At 43.5% G+C, this 18,786-nt stretch overlaps 1 protein-coding gene across 2 annotated transcripts in view; it reads right to left on the bottom strand.

Annotated features, from left to right (window-relative positions):
* The window catches only part of Nox (NADPH oxidase), a 66,256-nt gene that overhangs the window by 13,756 nt on the left and 33,714 nt on the right, over positions 1-18,786 (bottom strand). For both annotated transcript variants that reach the window (XM_053796117.2, XM_053796119.2), the window contains 13 exons: positions 18,092-18,206; positions 17,019-17,116; positions 14,765-14,885; positions 14,464-14,614; positions 13,109-13,319; positions 11,540-11,766; positions 8,795-8,983; positions 8,360-8,556; positions 7,246-7,409; positions 6,099-6,256; positions 5,230-5,392; positions 4,182-4,228; positions 3,455-3,752 (listed from right to left, as the gene is read on the bottom strand). In XM_053796117.2, coding sequence (XP_053652092.1) covers positions 3,455-3,752; positions 4,182-4,228; positions 5,230-5,392; positions 6,099-6,256; positions 7,246-7,409; positions 8,360-8,556; positions 8,795-8,983; positions 11,540-11,766; positions 13,109-13,319; positions 14,464-14,614; positions 14,765-14,885; positions 17,019-17,116; positions 18,092-18,206 — 2,139 coding nt within the window. The remainder of the gene's footprint in view (positions 1-3,454; positions 3,753-4,181; positions 4,229-5,229; positions 5,393-6,098; positions 6,257-7,245; positions 7,410-8,359; positions 8,557-8,794; positions 8,984-11,539; positions 11,767-13,108; positions 13,320-14,463; positions 14,615-14,764; positions 14,886-17,018; positions 17,117-18,091; positions 18,207-18,786) is intronic.

The following is an 18,786-nucleotide window of genomic DNA, read 5'->3' as shown; positions in this document are numbered from 1 at the left end:
GAAGTTTTAGCAGTAAAGGTCGAGAACCAAAACCTAGTCATTGTGGTAGTCTACAAGCCTCCGGATGCAACATCCCAGCAATTCCAGGAACAGCTGTTAAAAATTGACCACTGTCTGGAAAATCTTCCAGCTCCTGCACCCAACATCTTGCTCCTGGGGGATTTCAACTTAAGGCACCTAAAATGGAGGAATATAGCAAATAATATTGTTGCAGAAAAAACACCAGGAGGCAGCTCTGATGAAAACTCACACTCACACGAGCTTTTAAATCTCTGCACAAAATTCAATTTAAACCAGCAAATAATAGAGCCTACAAGACTGGAGAATACACTAGACCTCATCTTCACTAACAATGATGATCTGATAAGAAATGTCACCATATCAAAAACAATATACTCAGATCACAACATAATTGAGGTTCAGACATGTATGCATGGAGCCCCAGACCGACAAAATGAGACTAGTCATGAGGGAGCATTCACCAAATTCAACTTCAATAACAAAAACATAAAGTGGGACCAAGTAAACCAAGTCCTAACCGATATAAGCTGGGAAGATATACTAAGCAACACAGACCCAAACTTATGCCTAGAACAGATTAACTCGGTGGCACTCGATGTATGCACAAGGCTTATTCCTCTAAGAAAAAGGAGGAGTAGATGTAAAATAGAAAGAGACAGGCGCTCCCTTTACAGGCGACGGAAAAGAATAACAGAGCGGCTAAAAGAGGTCAATATATCTGAAATGCGCAGGGAGACACTGGTCAGAGAAATAGCAAGCATCGAACTTAAGCTAAAAGAATCCTTTAGGAGTCAGGAATCGCGGGAAGAACTAAAAGCCATAAATGAAATCGAAAGAAACCCAAAGTATTTCTTCTCCTATGCCAAATCAAAATCGAGAACAACGTCCAGTATTGGGCCCCTACTTAAACAAGATGGGTCCTACACAGATGACAGCAAGGAAATGAGTGAGCTACTCAAGTCCCAATATGACTCAGTTTTTAGCAAGCCGCTAACCAGACTGAGAGTCGAAGACCAAAATGAATTTTTTATGAGAGAGCCACAAAATTTGACTAACACAAGCCTATCCGATGTTATCCTGACGCCAAATGACTTCGAACAGGCGATAAATGACATGCCCATGCACTCTGCCCCAGGGCCAGACTCATGGAACTCTGTGTTCATCAAGAACTGCAAGAAGCCCCTATCACGAGCCTTTTCCATCCTATGGAGAGGGAGCATGGACACGGGGGTCGTCCCTCAGTTACTAAAAACAACAGACATAGCCCCACTCCACAAAGGGGGCAGTAAAGCAACAGCAAAGAACTACAGACCAATAGCACTAACATCCCATATCATAAAAATCTTTGAAAGGGTCCTAAGAAGCAAGATCACCACCCATCTAGAAACCCATCAGTTACACAACCCAGGGCAACATGGGTTTAGAACAGGTCGCTCCTGTCTGTCTCAACTACTGGATCACTACGACAAGGTCCTAAATGCACTAGAAGACAAAAAGAATGCAGATGTAATATATACAGACTTTGCAAAAGCCTTCGACAAGTGTGACCATGGCGTAATAGCGCACAAAATGCGCGCTAAAGGAATAACAGGAAAAGTCGGTCGATGGATCTATAATTTCCTCACTAACAGAACACAGAGAGTAGTCGTCAACAGAGTAAAGTCCGAGGCAGCTACGGTGAAAAGCTCTGTCCCACAAGGCACAGTACTAGCTCCCATCTTGTTCCTCATCCTCATATCCGACATAGACAAGGATGTCAGCCACAGCACCGTGTCTTCCTTTGCAGATGACACCCGAATCTGCATGACAGTGTCTTCCATTGCAGACACTGCAAGGCTCCAGGCGGACATCAACCAAATCTTTCAGTGGGCTGCAGAAAACAATATGAAGTTCAACGATGAGAAATTTCAATTACTCAGATATGGTAAACATGAGGAAATTAAATCTTCATCAGAGTACAAAACAAATTCTGGCCACAAAATAGAGCGAAACACCAACGTCAAAGACCTAGGAGTGATTATGTCGGAGGATCTCACCTTCAAGGACCATAACATTGTATCAATCGCATCTGCTAGAAAAATGACAGGATGGATAATGAGAACCTTCAAAACTAGGGAGGCCAAGCCCATGATGACACTCTTCAGGTCACTTGTTCTATCTAGGCTGGAATATTGCTGCACTCTAACAGCACCTTTCAAGGCAGGTGAAATTGCCGACCTAGAAAATGTACAGAGAACTTTCACGGCGCGCATAACGGAGATAAAACACCTCAATTACTGGGAGCGCTTGAGGTTTCTAAACCTGTATTCCCTGGAACGCAGGAGGGAGAGATACATGATTATATACACCTGGAAAATCCTAGAGGGACTAGTACCAAACTTGCACACGAAAATCACTCACTACGAAAGCAAAAGACTTGGCAGACGATGCACCATCCCCCCAATGAAAAGCAGGGGTGTCACTAGCACGTTAAGAGACCATACAATAAGTGTCAGGGGCCCGAGACTGTTCAACTGCCTCCCAGCACACATAAGGGGGATTACCAACAGACCCCTGGCAGTCTTCAAGCTGGCACTGGACAAGCACCTAAAGACAGTTCCTGATCAGCCGGGCTGTGGCTCGTACGTTGGTTTGCGTGCAGCCAGCAGCAACAGCCTGGTTGATCAGGCGCTGATCCACCAGGAGGCCTGGTCACAGACCGGGCCGCGGGGGCGTTGACCCCCGAAACTCTCTCCAGGTCTCCAGGTAAACTCCAGGTAATGTTTATACGTTATAATTATGGAAAAAATTGAAATAGAAAGATAACATGTAACCTTAAATACCCGATACTGTACATTATTCAGTAAAATCGCTATTTCTACTTAAGAGTTATTAATGAATTTAAGGAGAGTATTTTTAAGTGTAGTTGACAACGTGCTTGGGATAAAAAGTAGAAACATCAAGACGAGGAAAATATATTGCTATACTACCGTCTCAACCCTTTAAACCTTAACTAAATTCTCGGAGCGGGAGACCCCTCAAGGGAGGTTCCTTGATGCTGATGAGGGGCTCTTGATCTAGGGGATTGGATCTGTGCTCCAGTTCCCTGAATAGAGCCTGAATACCTTCCATCCACCCCCCAAATGCGCTGTATAATCCTATGGGTTTAGCGCTCCCCCATGATTATATATATATATATATATATATATATATATATATATATATATATATATATATATATATATATATATATATATATATATATATATATATATATATATATATATATATATATATAATCTGAGCGGGAGATACGAGTTGACACCACAGGTCTCCCGTAACACTCTTCACACATTTGTGAATCAAACTAACAATAAAACATTCCAATACCGTGTTTGATTACCTCTTATTTGCATTCTCAACCAGTGAAGCGCCAGGCATCATTGCTACTTACATCATGTTTTTCTCTCGCTTCTTCATTCTCTTGTTGAAGTCAGGCACGGAGCTCGTCTTAACCAGCTTCTTCCTGCACACTCTTGATGCCAAAGTGAAGCTTGGAGACGACTGGTTCTTCGTCCCAAGTCTTGCTCGTGATGTTGATTTCGTCTTGGTGCCAGCCTGGGTGTCGTCGTTGGTTCCAGTTGCTCCTGGGGAAACCTTGTGAGCGGCCTTATTCCCACTGCTATCAAGCTCGAAGGCCAGGTTGGTCATGCCATTCTCCAGTAGTGCTTCTGGCCCGGCGGAAGTGTTGCCTTGAGGGTGGAGCACAAAGGAGCAGTATTAATAAGATACAGTGAAAGGTTTATGGCAATTTACTGAGGAGACATTTCGTCCACCAAGGAATTTATTATTTCACCAAGGACATAACAGTTTAGTGAACTGATCAAGTCGGATGGCAAAACTATTGAAAATATCAAACTGCATAATATGTCTTACTAACATACTTGTCGGTTTATTATACCACTGATATACAGAAGAACTTTATTGCTATTAAAAGAACTTTAAGCTAAAGAAACAGAGGGCTAATGGATAAATATATTCAAGTTATGCACGATGATAGATGAATAAAGGACAGTAGTAGTAGTAGTAGTATAGTAGTACAAAGGGACAGAAAAAGGAAGATTACAAGCAGTGTGGAGTCGAACCACAGGGTAGGAGTGTGAAGAAAGGGAGTAACATACCCGAGGTGGGTGTGTTGGTCAGTGCCCTGCGTCCGTCGCTCACCATCCTGTACGAGAACACACGTCACTCATTAGCACTCACAGTAACGCACTTTAATGGTAAGGGTGCAGTGGTATACTGGGCATGCTGTGGGAATGTTAGGTAAAAGGCCAAGTGCAGCAAATGTGTATCAAGCTTTATAAAGCACCTGGAGAGCGAAACGTTGCCACAATAAAATGTCACATTAGTTGCACTTCTGTCCTTTTACCTAACATTGTCGGTAATTCTACCAACATTTATACATGCTATGGTAATGAATAATGCAATGAGTGAATGAAACTAATGCAATGAGTGAATACATATTAAACTATTTTTAGAGGAACAAATATTAAATATGCTTTAACGTGTCATGTTTACATTAATGTTTATGTGGCCGAATAAATTATGTAAGATCTCTTATTATAGTTACTGAAACTTAGTTTTGTAAGCGGGTTCATCACTACTGTAACTTGCTGGGCTGAATGTTGGGGTACAGTCTCTAGACTAGTTATGTGCCTGTTAAATTCCATGACTACCCCAACCAGCAGGATATTTATGGGTTGAATAACTGAATTACCAAATTTACAGTGAATTAGACTAAACCGGGTACCACTGAGAATATTGCATAGTAGTAATTATCTTGAGTACTGTAAAGAGCTTTAGCAATTTTATTTAGGTACAGCTACACAAATACAAATGAATATGTAAATTACGTAAGATAACCCCAAAAAAGCCAAAGTAACTTACGTGATACACCCGTGTGGGTTATTAACTGCACGAGATGTGGAGACTATCCTCCGTCCTCTAAGAGAAAATACTAACTGCGCTTTTATAGCCTTACAATGGCCATTAATATCCCGGTGATGGCGAATTTTATAAGAACCATCTTTTGTGATGTAAAAAAATCATTGTGATGGATGTGACAGGTAAAGTAACAAGTTCTTCTAACTGTATATATAAATTGTAGCGGATAAGTTAGCTGTATAAGACGGTTATACTAATAAAAGAAAAAAGCACGGAGAGACTAACGTGTTGAGAGGAGTGGGGTCGAGTGCTAGAGCGGTGCTTGTGTCGACAGAGTGGGCGACCAGCTCGCACATCTGGCGGTCAAAGCGTTCTTGTTCATGCTCGAAGTAAGCGTAGAGTCTGTTGGTCCACTGTCCCACAGCTCTGATGTGAAGCCACACCACGTCTGTGTACCAGAGGAACATCACAACCTGTCCTACTTATGAATTCTGCTGGTAATTCTCTCAATTTATAGAAAAAGCAGTGGAGTAATGCTGAAGTCAGTTTCAGAAAACAGAGAGCATTATGCATCACTACAAAATATATTTAATAAATATTTTAATAATAGAAATTACAAATAAATACTGTTACTTCAAGTTAAAATAAACATCAGTAATAGTTCTCACTAAATTGTCAGAGATAAAAGTTCCCAGAGGTCCCTACAGGCACTACAATAATTATAAAAATCACGCATTAAGTGAAAAAAGTTGGAGCTGTTAGCAAACAATTAACGTGCCCTCCACAATCAGCTGCACTATAAATCACCCAGAAGGGCAGAAGCACCTGCAAACAAAGGCTAGGAGTGAGGTCCGTCTGATCAACCTACCGAAAACTAACTGACGATTCACTGAAGGAAGATAGTCACATTCCCTCACCAATCAAAACTAATTTGCTGCTCGTCTGTAGGACCCACCGAATCCGTCCCTTGCAAAGGACATGATTTAGGATTGAACCCGCGGTCATAGAGTTTCAAAACTCTATGCGACGGGCTGGAGTTTTGAGACTATGACCGCGGGTTCAATCCCGGCCGGGGATATGGTTTGGTTGGCATGATTTATTTGGCCCAGGTGACAGCAATAATGAATCATAATAAGCATTAAGGGGTAACTTACCCTCTTGTTCTGGTGCGGAGGAGATGGTGAAGGGATGCCACTCATATTTGGCTATCTCGGGGATACTGATGAAGACGTAGTCACCAGGGTGGAAGTGGAACTGGGGTGGCCTCTTGATAACCAAGTGGATCACTTTGGAGGGCAGTAACACCCCAGAGCTACCAAACAGATAGTCAAGTTACGCGGGGTAAGGTTTTCAGCGTTTTCTTAGCCTAAGAGTGTGTCCATTCTACTAGTTTCTCTTCTGATATTTTTTTTTTTGAAATTGGGTGTTTGATTGGTTTTAATCCTGAAGAGAATCAAGGAAAACAAGTGACAGCAGCTCAGACTATCATTTTACTATATATATATATATATATATATATATATATATATATATATTCTTTCTTTCTTTCAACACACCAGCCGTATCCCACCGAGGCGGGGTGGCCCAAAAGGAAAAACGAAAGTTTCTCCTTTTACATTTAGTAATATATACAGGAGAAGAGGTTACTAGCCCCTTGCTCCCGGCATTTTAGTCGCCTCTTACAACACGCATGGCTTACGGAGGAAGAATTCTGTTCCACTTCCCCATGGAGATAAGAGGAAATAAACAAGAATAAGAACTAGAAAGAAAATAGAAGAAAACCCAGAGGGGTGTGCATATATGTGCTTGTACATGTATGTGTAGTGTGACCTAAGTGTAAGTAGAAGTAGCAAGACGTACCTGAAATCTTGCATGTTCATGAGACAGAAAAAAGGACACCAGCAATCCTACCATCATGTAAAACAATTACAGGCTTTCGTTTTACACTCACTTGGCAGGACGGTAGTACCTCCCTGGGCGGTTGCTGTCTACCAACCTACTACCTATAATATATATATATATATATATATATATATATATATATATATATATATATATATATATATATATATATATATATATATATATATATATATATATATATATACACACACACACACACACACACACAGGGAAGGAGGGGGAGGGAGTGTTTGGAAAGAGGACCATAGGGACGTGCATTCTCTTGTGACCCATCTGATTGGTAAGGCATGTGTAACAGTTAGGCATCTTTATTCTGAAATGTTGAACGTGCGTCTTACCAATCCGTAGGTACTGTATACCATTTTAATATTGACCCACCTGATGTAGGCCTTGCCGGAGCTGATCCTCATCCTGATGGTGCGATGGATGCGCTCAATGACGAAGATGATACCTGGTGCCACGAACCACTTCCAGAAGTTTGGGCCGTGAAGGAGGGTCAGCACCCAGAAGGCCACATACAACAGGTGAGTCCAGTAGAACACCTGAGGCAGGAACACTTATTGTGATATTTGTGTGAAACAAACTGCATGGACTATCTAGGACAAGTAGTAGTGTAGGTTATCCTTCGTCTGCAAGTCAGTAGACCAAAACACTACTCGCATAGTTTGATTTTCCTCTCCAGGGAAAAGTGTTTACACTGCAGCAGTTTACCATCTAATTACTGAGCTGTTTATTTACTAACATATTGCATCGACTTAAGGAAAGACACACAAAGGATTTTGGGTTTGTCATTTTTTGGTCTAAAATTTATATTTTTCTTTGGTTCAATATATATGATTATTTGAACGAAGTCTTCCTTTCAAATATTCATGCCAGGTTATTAGGGAGTTTGAGAACAATTTTACAAGGATGACACATCCTTATGCCAGACACAAAGGCAAGCAACACCACCTGTGTTGCCTATCGTAATCTCCACACCTGCCTCACTGACTGGGGAAGCACAATCGATAGATCATGAAAATACACAGGGCAAAACGAGCTGTCTCCAAGCAGCCATTATCCACAAAACCATAGAACAAAACAGTTATATATGATTAAGCAAAACCCACTGCACATACACTGTCCAGGATCAACACAGAAAACAAAACGCCTCAATTTAATATCTACATCCAGCTCCCGCCTTCTTTGGTATCACCCGACCTCCATCAACACTAACCACAGAAAAGTTACATTCTTTATTAGCAACTTTCTGGGAAAGTTTCTTAGTACTTCAAACCCCACTTAGTGAATTTTTTTAGAATAAAAGTGCTGTTCTTTTTTTTTGAATGCTCAACTAAGTTTACTCTCGGTTTATCGTCAACAATGGAGTGCCAAAATAAACACCGAATCATGCAGTAATTTCCTATCATAGAAAAAAGAATAATATTCACATCGAAGAATGTTTACTCTAGTAATGATCACCTAAGACCACTTCTGGATAAAGAAATCTCACCTCAAAATATCCAGATTTTCTGACGAAAGGAAGAGAGCAGATCACCATGATGGTGAGGATGACCATAAGCGCCACGCCAGTCGGGTTAGCGATGCCCTTCACCAGGCCGAATTGTCCAGGCTTCATGGTCAGGATCCACTCTCCCAGGGTCCACGCCTCGCTGTTTATCCCATAGATGTCAGGCACGATATACACAGCTGAGGAAGAGAGATGGGGTTAGTAGGAGACACTGATTTTAGAATGGAGGAACACTATCGGATCCACCATCCTATAATAGACTGGAGTTTCTCAAATCTAATTCATTTTAGATACGTGTATTTCTCCAACCTATTTTCAAGACTACATGTCATTAACAAATATATGCTACGATCAAGAGCCAAAGTAGTAGCTGTAGAAATGCAAATTACGTGGATGTAGAAGGCCTAGAGTACACACCGAAGTTGATGAGATGCATGATGGTGTGAACGACAGAGTAAATGAAGATAAGCCAGCCACACAGCTTGTGCAGGTACATGTGTTGGTCCAGGGGCAGGAACGCCGCGGCTCCCATGGACCGAAGGTACGTGATGCACTGACGCAACATCAGAACCAACACGAACATACAGTTGAAGTTCAGACACTGACCTGGGAAAAGATGTTATTGACCTGGGGACAGGAGAAGTGCAGGCACTAACCTGGGGACAGGGCAAGTGCAGGCACTAACCTGGGGACAGGGCAAGTGCAGGCACTAACCTGGGGACAGGGCAAGTGCAGGCACTAACCTGGGGACAGGGCAAGTGCAGGCACTAACCTGGGGACAGGGGAAGTGCAGGCACTAACCTGGGGACAGGGGAAGTGCAGGCACTAACCTGGGGACAGGGGAAGTGCAGGCACTAACCTGGGGACAGGAGAAGTGCAGGCACTAACCTGGGGACAGGGCAAGTGCAGGCACTAACCTGGGGACAGGGGAAGTGCAGGCACTAACCTGGGGACAGGGGAAGTGCAGGCACTAACCTGGGGACAGGGGAAGTGCAGGCACTAACCTGGGGACAGGGGAAGTGCAGGCACTAACCTGGGGACAGGGGAAGTGCAGGCACTAACCTGGGGACAGGGGAAGTGCAGGCACTAACCTGGGGACAGGGGAAGTGCAGGCACTAACCTGGGGACAGGGGAAGTGCAGGCACTAACCTGGGGACAGGGGAAGTGCAGGCACTAACCTGGGGACAGGGGAAGTGCAGGCACTAACCTGGGGACAGGAGAAGTGCAGGCACTAACCTGGGGACAGGAGAAGTGCAGGCACTAACCTGGGGACAGGAGAAGTGCAGGCACTAACCTGGGGACAGGAGAAGTGCAGGCACTAACCTGGGGACAGGGGAAGTACAGGCACTAACCTGGGGACAGGGGAAGTACAGGCACTAACCTGGGGACAGGGGAAGTACAGGCACTAACCTGGGGACAGGGGAAGTACAGGCACTAACCTGGGGACAGGGGAAGTACAGGCACTAACCTGGGGACGGGAAGTACAGGCACTAACCTGGGGACAGGGGAAGTACAGGCACTAACCTGGGGACAGGGGAAGTACAGGCACTAACCTGGGGACAGGGGAAGTACAGGCACTAACCTGGGGACAGGGGAAGTACAGGCACTAACCTGGGGACAGGGGAAGTACAGGCACTAACCTGGGGACAGGGGAAGTACAGGCACTAACCTGGGGACAGGGGAAGTACAGGCACTAACCTGGGGACAGGGGAAGTACAGGCACTAACCTGGGGACAGGGGAAGTACAGGCACTAACCTGGGGATAGGGGAAGTACAGGCACTAACCTGGGGACAGGGGAAGTACAGGCACTAACCTGAGGGCAGGGGAAGTACAGGCACTAACCTGGGGACAGAGGAAGAGGTAAGAAATACTACTGGACTTCTTTTTGAAAGAAATCCGGACCACTAACGGCTACAAGTGCCTGATCGTCGGGCCACTAGCAGCAACAGCCTGGTTGATCAGGTAGTCAAGTCTGGCCTCGATCCGTGTTGAGAGGTAAAGGAACTCCCTAAATATATTTCGGGTATATCATGTGGAGAGGAAGATGATGCTGCGAGAGGAAGATAGGTGCAAAAAATGATAGGGAGGGGAGGGAGGCCGGTTCCTGGGTACCTCAGTGTGGAAAATTATCAAGGAAATCCTATATAAGAACACGCAACACACATACGTACATGTTAAAATAATTAACAGGCATCGGTTAAAAATTAAATCACGACAAAAAGATTAAAAAAAAAAAGTTCCCCCAGGTAAACTCCAGTCCCTACAGGGACCTCAGTAACCATAACATTCACGACTTAAGTGAAAAGACCGAAGTCATTAGTAAACAAAGTTTGCTTTACAGTCGTCTGCATGCCGCAATACACCTGCAAAGCAGGTAGCTATGAGTGAGTTTGTGTGATTTACCTTCATCCTACAAAGAACAGGTGTCAGAGTGACTATCTCTGTGTTGAAGGAGGAAGGCCGAGCATTCACGTCCTACCAAGCTCTGTATACCTTGTTGCATTTCTGGGTGGTTCACTGGGCCAGTTAGGTAGGTTTGTCAGGAAACAGGACAGGTGTTTCCTGATGCGGGTCATTGTCGTATGACCCGCAGTTGGAGCTTTTGGTCATCTGACAGAGGCCTTCCGCTGGCTTACCGGTCCCGTGACTTCCCAAACACACATCTATGTGATCAGTGAAGTCACTGATGACAAGTCTGCTATATAGCACACACAAAATAGCAGCCTTAGTCTCGTTGGGGATGGAAAATGACAGTGTGGGGAGACAGCATTACCACCTTCCAGAGAACTGATGATGGGGGGGGGATAGTGAAGCTGTCTGTTGCTATCGCAAATCTCATATTTGCTTTTGCGATTTTTTTCCCCCCTTACAACGTTTTTACTTTTAAGATTTTAAACTTTTCGACTTGGAGGTCAAAAGTACTCTCATTTGAATTTTTAATAAGTTTAAGAGAGTAAGAACTTTCAGAATAAAATTTTGATTTGTTAAGAAAGTTGGTAAACTGATTTTTACAGTTATAGGCATAAAAGTTGGTGTGTAAAATTACATTCCTATACATTTATGTAATTGACTCAACCTAACATGAAACTAAGAAAATAAATTGACATTGAGCATCACCAAAAAATAGGCAATGAAATAATTCAGTTGGAAGACTGGCTTACCACAGGCCCGGGCCACTATGGTGAGGCCGTTGTGCGCCTTGTACTCTATGGCACGGGAGATGAAGAGACCTAAGTTGACACCGATGTAGAGCAGCAGGAAGATGATGTAGACGTAGTTGTTCTTGACGTAGGGCAACGACATTTGGTAGGGCCTCAGCTTGGACACCTTCTCCAGGAAGGTCTCCCTCTTGGTACCTAGATCCGGAGGTACCAGCCACCGGTCGATGCTGAGTAAGGGAGGGTGAGGAGGCATGTATGAGTGTAGGGATGCGTGAATGATAAGGAGGTAGAGCAAGGAAGTGAGGGAAGGAGGACAAGGCAAGAGAAGGGAAGGTGGGAGAGGATGAGGCTGGTGGATTTATAATTTAAGATTTTGTTAGGAAAGACACATATGCAACAGTTAGGTATCTTTATTTCGAAACGTTTCGCCTACACAGTAGGCTTCTTCAGTCGAGTACAGAAAAGTTGATAGAAGCAGAAGAGACTTGAAGACGATGTAATCAGTCCATCACCCTTAAAGTTTTGAGGTGGTCAGTCCCTCAGTCTGGAGAAGAGCATTGTTCCAAAGTTTGAAACAATAATTGTTTCAAACTTTGGAACAATGCTCTTCTCCAGACTGAGGGACTGACCACCTCAAAACTTTAAGGGTGATGGACTGATTACATCGTCTTCAAGTCTCTTCTGCTTCTATCAACTTTTCTGTACTCGACTGAAGAAACCTACTGTGTAGGCGAAACGTTTCGAAATAAAGATACCTAACTGTTGCATATGTGTCTTTCCTAACAATCTGTCGGTATTTTATACCATTTTAATGTTCAATTTAAGATTTTGTTCAGATTTTTTATCCGGCTCTGGTGGCCTGGTGGTTAACGCTCTCGCTTCACACGGTGAGGGCCTGGGTTCGATTCCCAGCCAGAGTAGAAACATTGGACGTGTTTCTTTCCACCTGTTGTCTATGTTCCCCATCAGTAAAAATGGGTACTTGGGTGTTAGTCGACTGGTGTGGGTCGCATCCTGGGACACTGACCTAAGGAGGCCTGGTCACAGACCGGGCCGCGGGGGCGTTGACCCCCGGAACTCTCTCCAGGTAAACTCCAGGTGAGTCGGTATCTCAGGATAAACCAGTGAATTCAGTCATCGGGGTCCTTTAATCCTCTTCCCCAGGATGCGACCCCGCAACAATCGGCTAACACCCAGGTACTTTCTACTAGGTGAACAAAGGAACAAGTGTAAAACATGCCCAACGTTTCACTCGTGCTGGGGATAGATCCTCAGTGAACGAGCTGAGGACACTACCAACCCACTATTTGTGTTAGATAAGAAAGGACGGGATAGAGGGGGTGAGGGGTTGAAGGATTCAAAGTGTTGTGAAGGGCTAGTTATTCACAGATTGATGCTCAGACACTAACATTACCGAATTTAAAAGAACCCGACAAGTAAAATATGACCATTACAGTAAATAAATGCACTATTTGCAAGTTGTAAAAATTCACACACGGTAAGAAACTTGCCAAGATTAACTACAGTACCAACACTGGTATAACTAGCCGCAGTAGCAGCAGGACCTACCTGATAGAGAGGTTCTCAAGGAGACCATCGTGCTTCTCCAGCTGAGCCTTCAGGGACTCGTAGGTGATGGCTCCAGTGTTTTGGGTGTCAGCGTCCTCAAACATGGCCAGCGTCAGGTCCTCTATTTGCTCGTCGCTGAATTTCATACCATTCTCCTCCATACACGCCTTCATCACCTTCTGCAGTTCACTCTGCTGGATCAGTCCGTCACCTGAAAAGTAAAAGAGTTACTGGTGGACCAAAACTTTCGTGAATTTACTGTTGCTATGTTTCACATTCATAGGAAAGCATCATCCCATTCCCAAGATGCTATACGATACAGCACCTTGAGAATGGGAGGCAATCAGTTTCTTGGATGAAGAACCCTTCCTCCTTCAAGGCGTCCATCTAAATATCACTATAATTTGCAAATTTTCAACTAGGAAAAGTAAACGAGTTCTCTAAGACTAGTTAAACCATACCATGGTATAGGTATACGGGAGGGGATAGAACCCTCGGTCAGAGTCGTAAAACTCCAGACCGACGAGTTATCCAATGGGCCAGCTGGCTACAACAAGATTCATCCAACCAGGTATATTTATACACCACAGGAAGGTTAGCATAGGCACCACCGTGACCACAGTGGTGCCAATGATAACCTTGGGCAAGTTCAGATCAATTTCAGCTTTAGCCAGTTCCAAATGATAAATATATTTTTTTACCAAGATCTGCTCTTCCTCTAGGTTTCCTAGGATGTAAATAGTAACCGTACTGGGTATCAGCAGTGAGAGGCGTGTATCAATACACATAGTTTACTCTATTCCAGTAGACAACGTTTCCTCATTTACTAGTAACTAGTTAAGACTGGTCCTAATGACCCCTTTGCAGTCGATCATAACTAAACATAACTAATAGTTGTAGATGAATAGTTCAGAGAACCGACACGTTGATAAATTAGACACATGTGCAACTCTTGGGTATCTTTATTGTCAGACACTGCAACTTCTTGGGATCTTAATACTTAGGAATTCTTCGCTTGCCTAACCCTTGGGCACGACCTACTTCTACATTGGAAAAATGTGACACCACCTACGACTGCTGCACCTCTCCTGCCTACGGTTCATAAGCTACTTCTCCAAACATATGCCGTATTCTATTCAAGATTGATGGACTGACCACATCGACTCAAGGTTGAGGGACTGATTACATCATTCTCCTCCTTTTCTTCACGATTCTCCTTTGTATGGACTGATGAAGCCACTGTGTGGCGAAACGTTTCCTCAATAAAGATACCCAAGAGTTGCACACGTGTCTAATTTATCATAACTAATAGTAAACTAAATTCGTCTCTGAGGACTGAATCTTCTCTCTCTTACCATCTAGATCGTAGACCCTGAAGAGAAACTTTATCTTGTCGTTCGGTGACTTCCCTGCGAACTGGTGCATGGCATCGATGAACTCTGAGAGCGACACCGTGCCGCTGTTGTCTCGATCGAAGATCTGGAAGACTCGCTCAGCGAAGAACGACTGAACGAGAGTATAAATTTTAAAGCACGAAATGCAGAAAGATAGGTTTATGGAATGATAAAACACGATTGACGAAACTAAAGTAAAGCTTGAGACGGAAAGATTAGACTCGTAGGTCATGGTCTTTCCCCGCCACCCGTTGGTACTCACGTTGCGAGAGTGGACGATCTTCTTGAAGTCATCGAAGGAGAGCTCCTGTTTGTGTCCAAGAGCCTGGCGGAAGAGCTGTTCGAGCCATTCTAGGTTCTCCCGAGTGAACCCCGTCCGTGGACTGTAAAAAATGGATTAATCTTAGTGGACAACTCGTAGAGCGAGGAGGATTTAGATGAACTCCATCCGGGAACTGCGGAAAGGGAAGAGTTCATAGTTGTGCGTCAGTAGTAACCACAAGTTGTGAGAAAGGTTTCAAGTGAATCAGTAGGGCAGTAGGAAAGGTCACTCAGTCCACGCACAGCTGGAGGAAGGGATTTTGGGATAGTGGCGGCTTCGGATTTTTGTTTAAGAAAGGGACGAGAAGTAAGATTTAATGCGTTCGTGACCTTTAGGAAGTCAGCAGCACCATGTAGTGCAAAGGTAATGAGAACGAAAGTATATTATTAATTACGTCTATAGGATTATGATCAGAGCAGCAAGGGCACTATGGAAATGTGAAATTGAAAAGGGAAAAACCACTTTCACGGACAAAATGACAATTTGCGGGAAAAATAATTTAAATACTGGCTACATGCACTTTTTTTTTACAATAAATATAATCCATTTTTAAGTCTGACTTCAACAAACTACTTCGTCCACAAATTTATTTGTCCACACCTTTTCGACCAACAAATTTTTTTACAGGTGGAATTCTAGAGCATCTAAACCGGATTCTATTCTGTTTTACAAGTAACAGAGAACGACTAGAGAAAATAAGCACATAAAAAAAGTAGTCAGCTTGTCCTCAATACAAAGTCGGGAAGAACACGAGCCAAGGAAATTAAAATCAGGTGTTATTATCAGTAGGGTCGACGCTCATATCCGGCGCACCAGCCCCAGCAGTACGTCAGGAGTCGAGGACTCGCACACTGGAGGCCAAACATCACGTTAACATATGCAGAAGCATCATGTAAGATATATAGGTATAAAACCGTCAGGAACGCAGTCCAAGAATTACACAATAGAAGCAGGTTCAAAACATTACATTACGTCCTTTGCACAGTCTGGATCTCATTTCAGAGGTGGGGGCATGGATGATTTTGAGATACAGTACCTATAATTCAAGACTGGATCATGGTAATTTCTCTTTCCATAACTGATTTCATAATTCCAGTGAATACCTTCGCCACCCAGCCAACACTCGCATGCTACCTTGTAATCAATATTGGGTGCTAGGCGGCCGAAATATGTACCAAACTATATAACAAGTTCTTAGCTCGGTACATTATTTTCACTAAAACCAAAAGAACACAATTTACATCCCATTTTACAAGCAGTTTAGCTTGATGAAGAGTAGTGTCTGCCTCAAGTCTGTTCATAAGAATTTAGAGTAGACCCGATCTCAGTCATGACACTGTCTAACTAGACATGTCTGTGTTGTAGCCTCTGCCTCGAGAAACTACATTACTTATCTTTGAAACTATATATTCTTAGTAACAATTAACAAGCCTGTGAGGAATCCTGCTTGTGAGAGTACAATACTGTCTACACTGCGAGGAAGCCTGGTCTTAATATTGCCGGCATTTTATTTGAGGAAGCCATGTATCTTAATGAAGAGGGAGTAAAGAAGGGGCCACATGCTGCCCGCATGTGGCCTTTCTAGGAAATGGATGATGCCCTCACACGAAATTATGAAGTCACTTAGTTTCCACACTGCACAGTGTCATCAATTACAAAATATAAATAAAAATTATAAAATGCGGCCCTCCTTTAAATCTGGCTTATCAAGCTGGCCCTTTCATACTAAAAAGTTGGGACTACTGAATTATTATTGGTAATTAATACATTGGACTGACTGGTAACTGGGAAAATAAAGAACTACTAATCAAAACTTTCCTGCACCCTAACAACGACAGTGTCATAGCAACATTTTAACTGTCAACTTCAACTAATTAGCAAGAGTTATTCATCTTGGGCGCTTTCAGGAGAGGAAGGGAGTCTGGCTTCCGTCAAGCCTGGCGAAGGCTGGAACAGCTGGGTTGACCCAGCAAATACAGGCAGCCCTGCTACGTTATTGCGACAGTTACCAAACTGGTTAAATAATTTAATATGGTACAACACAATAAATGTTGTGAAATGAAATAACGGCGCTAATACGTGCCTATGAGACCTTCAACTTATTTCCATCGATACTTGTTAGGAGGACTTGGGTTTATGGAAATACAATAAAGTGTGATTTGGCGAGCAAGTGTGGATAGAAGAAATGACTTACCGGGCATAAGTGAGGTTAGCGAGGAAGTCCATGATCTCTTGCCGACTCACAAGACCATCACTCTCCTTGTTGATGAGACGAAATAACTTCTCCAACACCTGTGGTACCAGGGTAGAGAGAAGGGAGAGAGAGGGTAGAGAGAGAGGTTACACACACATACAGGGTAGAGGAAGAGAAGAAATAGGGAGGGGGGGGAAAGAAAGAGAAAGAGAGAAAGAAAGAAAGAGAGAAAGAAAAAGAGAAAGAAAGAAAAAGAAAAAGAAAGAAAGAAAGAGAAAGAGAGAAAGAAAGAGAGAAAGAAAGAGAAAAAGAAAGAGAAAAAGAAAGAGACAGAGACAGACAGAGACAGAGACAGACAGAGACAGACAGAGACAGACAGAGACAGAGACAGACAGAGACAGACAGAGACAGACAGAGACAGACAGAGACAGACAGAGACAGACAGAGACAGAGACAGACAGAGACAGAGACAGACAGAGACAGACAGAGACAGACAGAGACAGAGACAGACAGAGACAGACACAGACAGAGAGAGACAGAGACAGAGAGAGACAGAGAGAGACAGAGACAGAGAGAGACAGAGAGACAGAGAGAGACAGAGAGAGACAGAGAGAGACAGAGAGAGACAGAGACAGAGAGACAGAGAGACAGAGAGAGACAGAGAGAGAGAGACAGACAGAGACACACATTAGTAATCACATTGCCATATTCGAAAAAATTCAAATCCTCAAGCCACAGAAAAATCTTTTCACCTGGCACTTTGAAGTACCTTCATGACCTCCCACCTTTACACACTATGACCATTGTAAATTCCTAAACCCGTATGTTTTAAGCGCTAAATCCACAAGGGTCATACCTCGGCTAATAATTAATAACTAGTATTTATTAAAAAATAAAGAAATCAGAGGAACACAACGTCCAAAAATCGACGTTAAATTGGAATGGGTTGCACTAACACTACCTAGGTCACCAGACCTCTTCTTGGGGAGTACAACGCAGTTTCATTAATGGCCCACCATACCACAAAGCACTTGCGAAACATGGCCCTGGGTCCCTGTAGGCGAGGTACTCACCCCTCTGGAATTAAGGATTGTGGTAAAGAGGTCTTCAGTGACCTCCTGGTCCTCTCCACATACCACGTAGGCCAACACCTCCAGCAGCTCCGCCCACTCCCTCGCTCCAACCTCCCTGAAAAACATCCCAGTCATCAGTGGTCACGTCAACAGAAGGAGTCAATTATATCATAAAAAAACATTAATCCCACTCCTAAGAAGGCATTTACACATCTTTAAGTAAATAAGTTTATTCAGGTATACACAAATACAGTTGCATAGATTATCATACATAGCAGCATATGTGTAGAGAACCTAGGATAACTCAAAAAAAGTCAGAGTGACTTATTTCCACTGGGGTCCTTTAAAACATCGAACACCTCGCCAGAATGCATTCACATCACTAGAAAGTATCAGTCATCTCATTAGAATGCATTTACATCACTAGAAAACAAAAATGCCCTTTCTTCAATGGCATTCACCTTAGAAAACATTAATAATCCCCCCCCCCTCGAGACATCACCATGAAACATCCTGCCATCACAATGTGAAATTTAATACGAGGTGGATGTCTGGTTTATGACAGTCAAGACCTGGCGAGCAGTGGCCAAGACCAGAGGCAGCAACAGGGCCACAGCGCCTGTAGAGGAATAGAGGCAGCCAGGTTCGATTCCTGGAGGACGAGAAACTCCTGTTTCTAGGATCAAGATTCCTTC

Source organism: Cherax quadricarinatus, chromosome 83 (assembly GCF_038502225.1).
Source record: "Cherax quadricarinatus isolate ZL_2023a chromosome 83, ASM3850222v1, whole genome shotgun sequence".
Classification (NCBI taxonomy): domain Eukaryota; kingdom Metazoa; phylum Arthropoda; class Malacostraca; order Decapoda; family Parastacidae; genus Cherax; species Cherax quadricarinatus.
The sequence above is the reverse complement of the archived record's forward strand: the minus strand, read 5'-3'. Positions and strand labels throughout refer to the sequence as shown.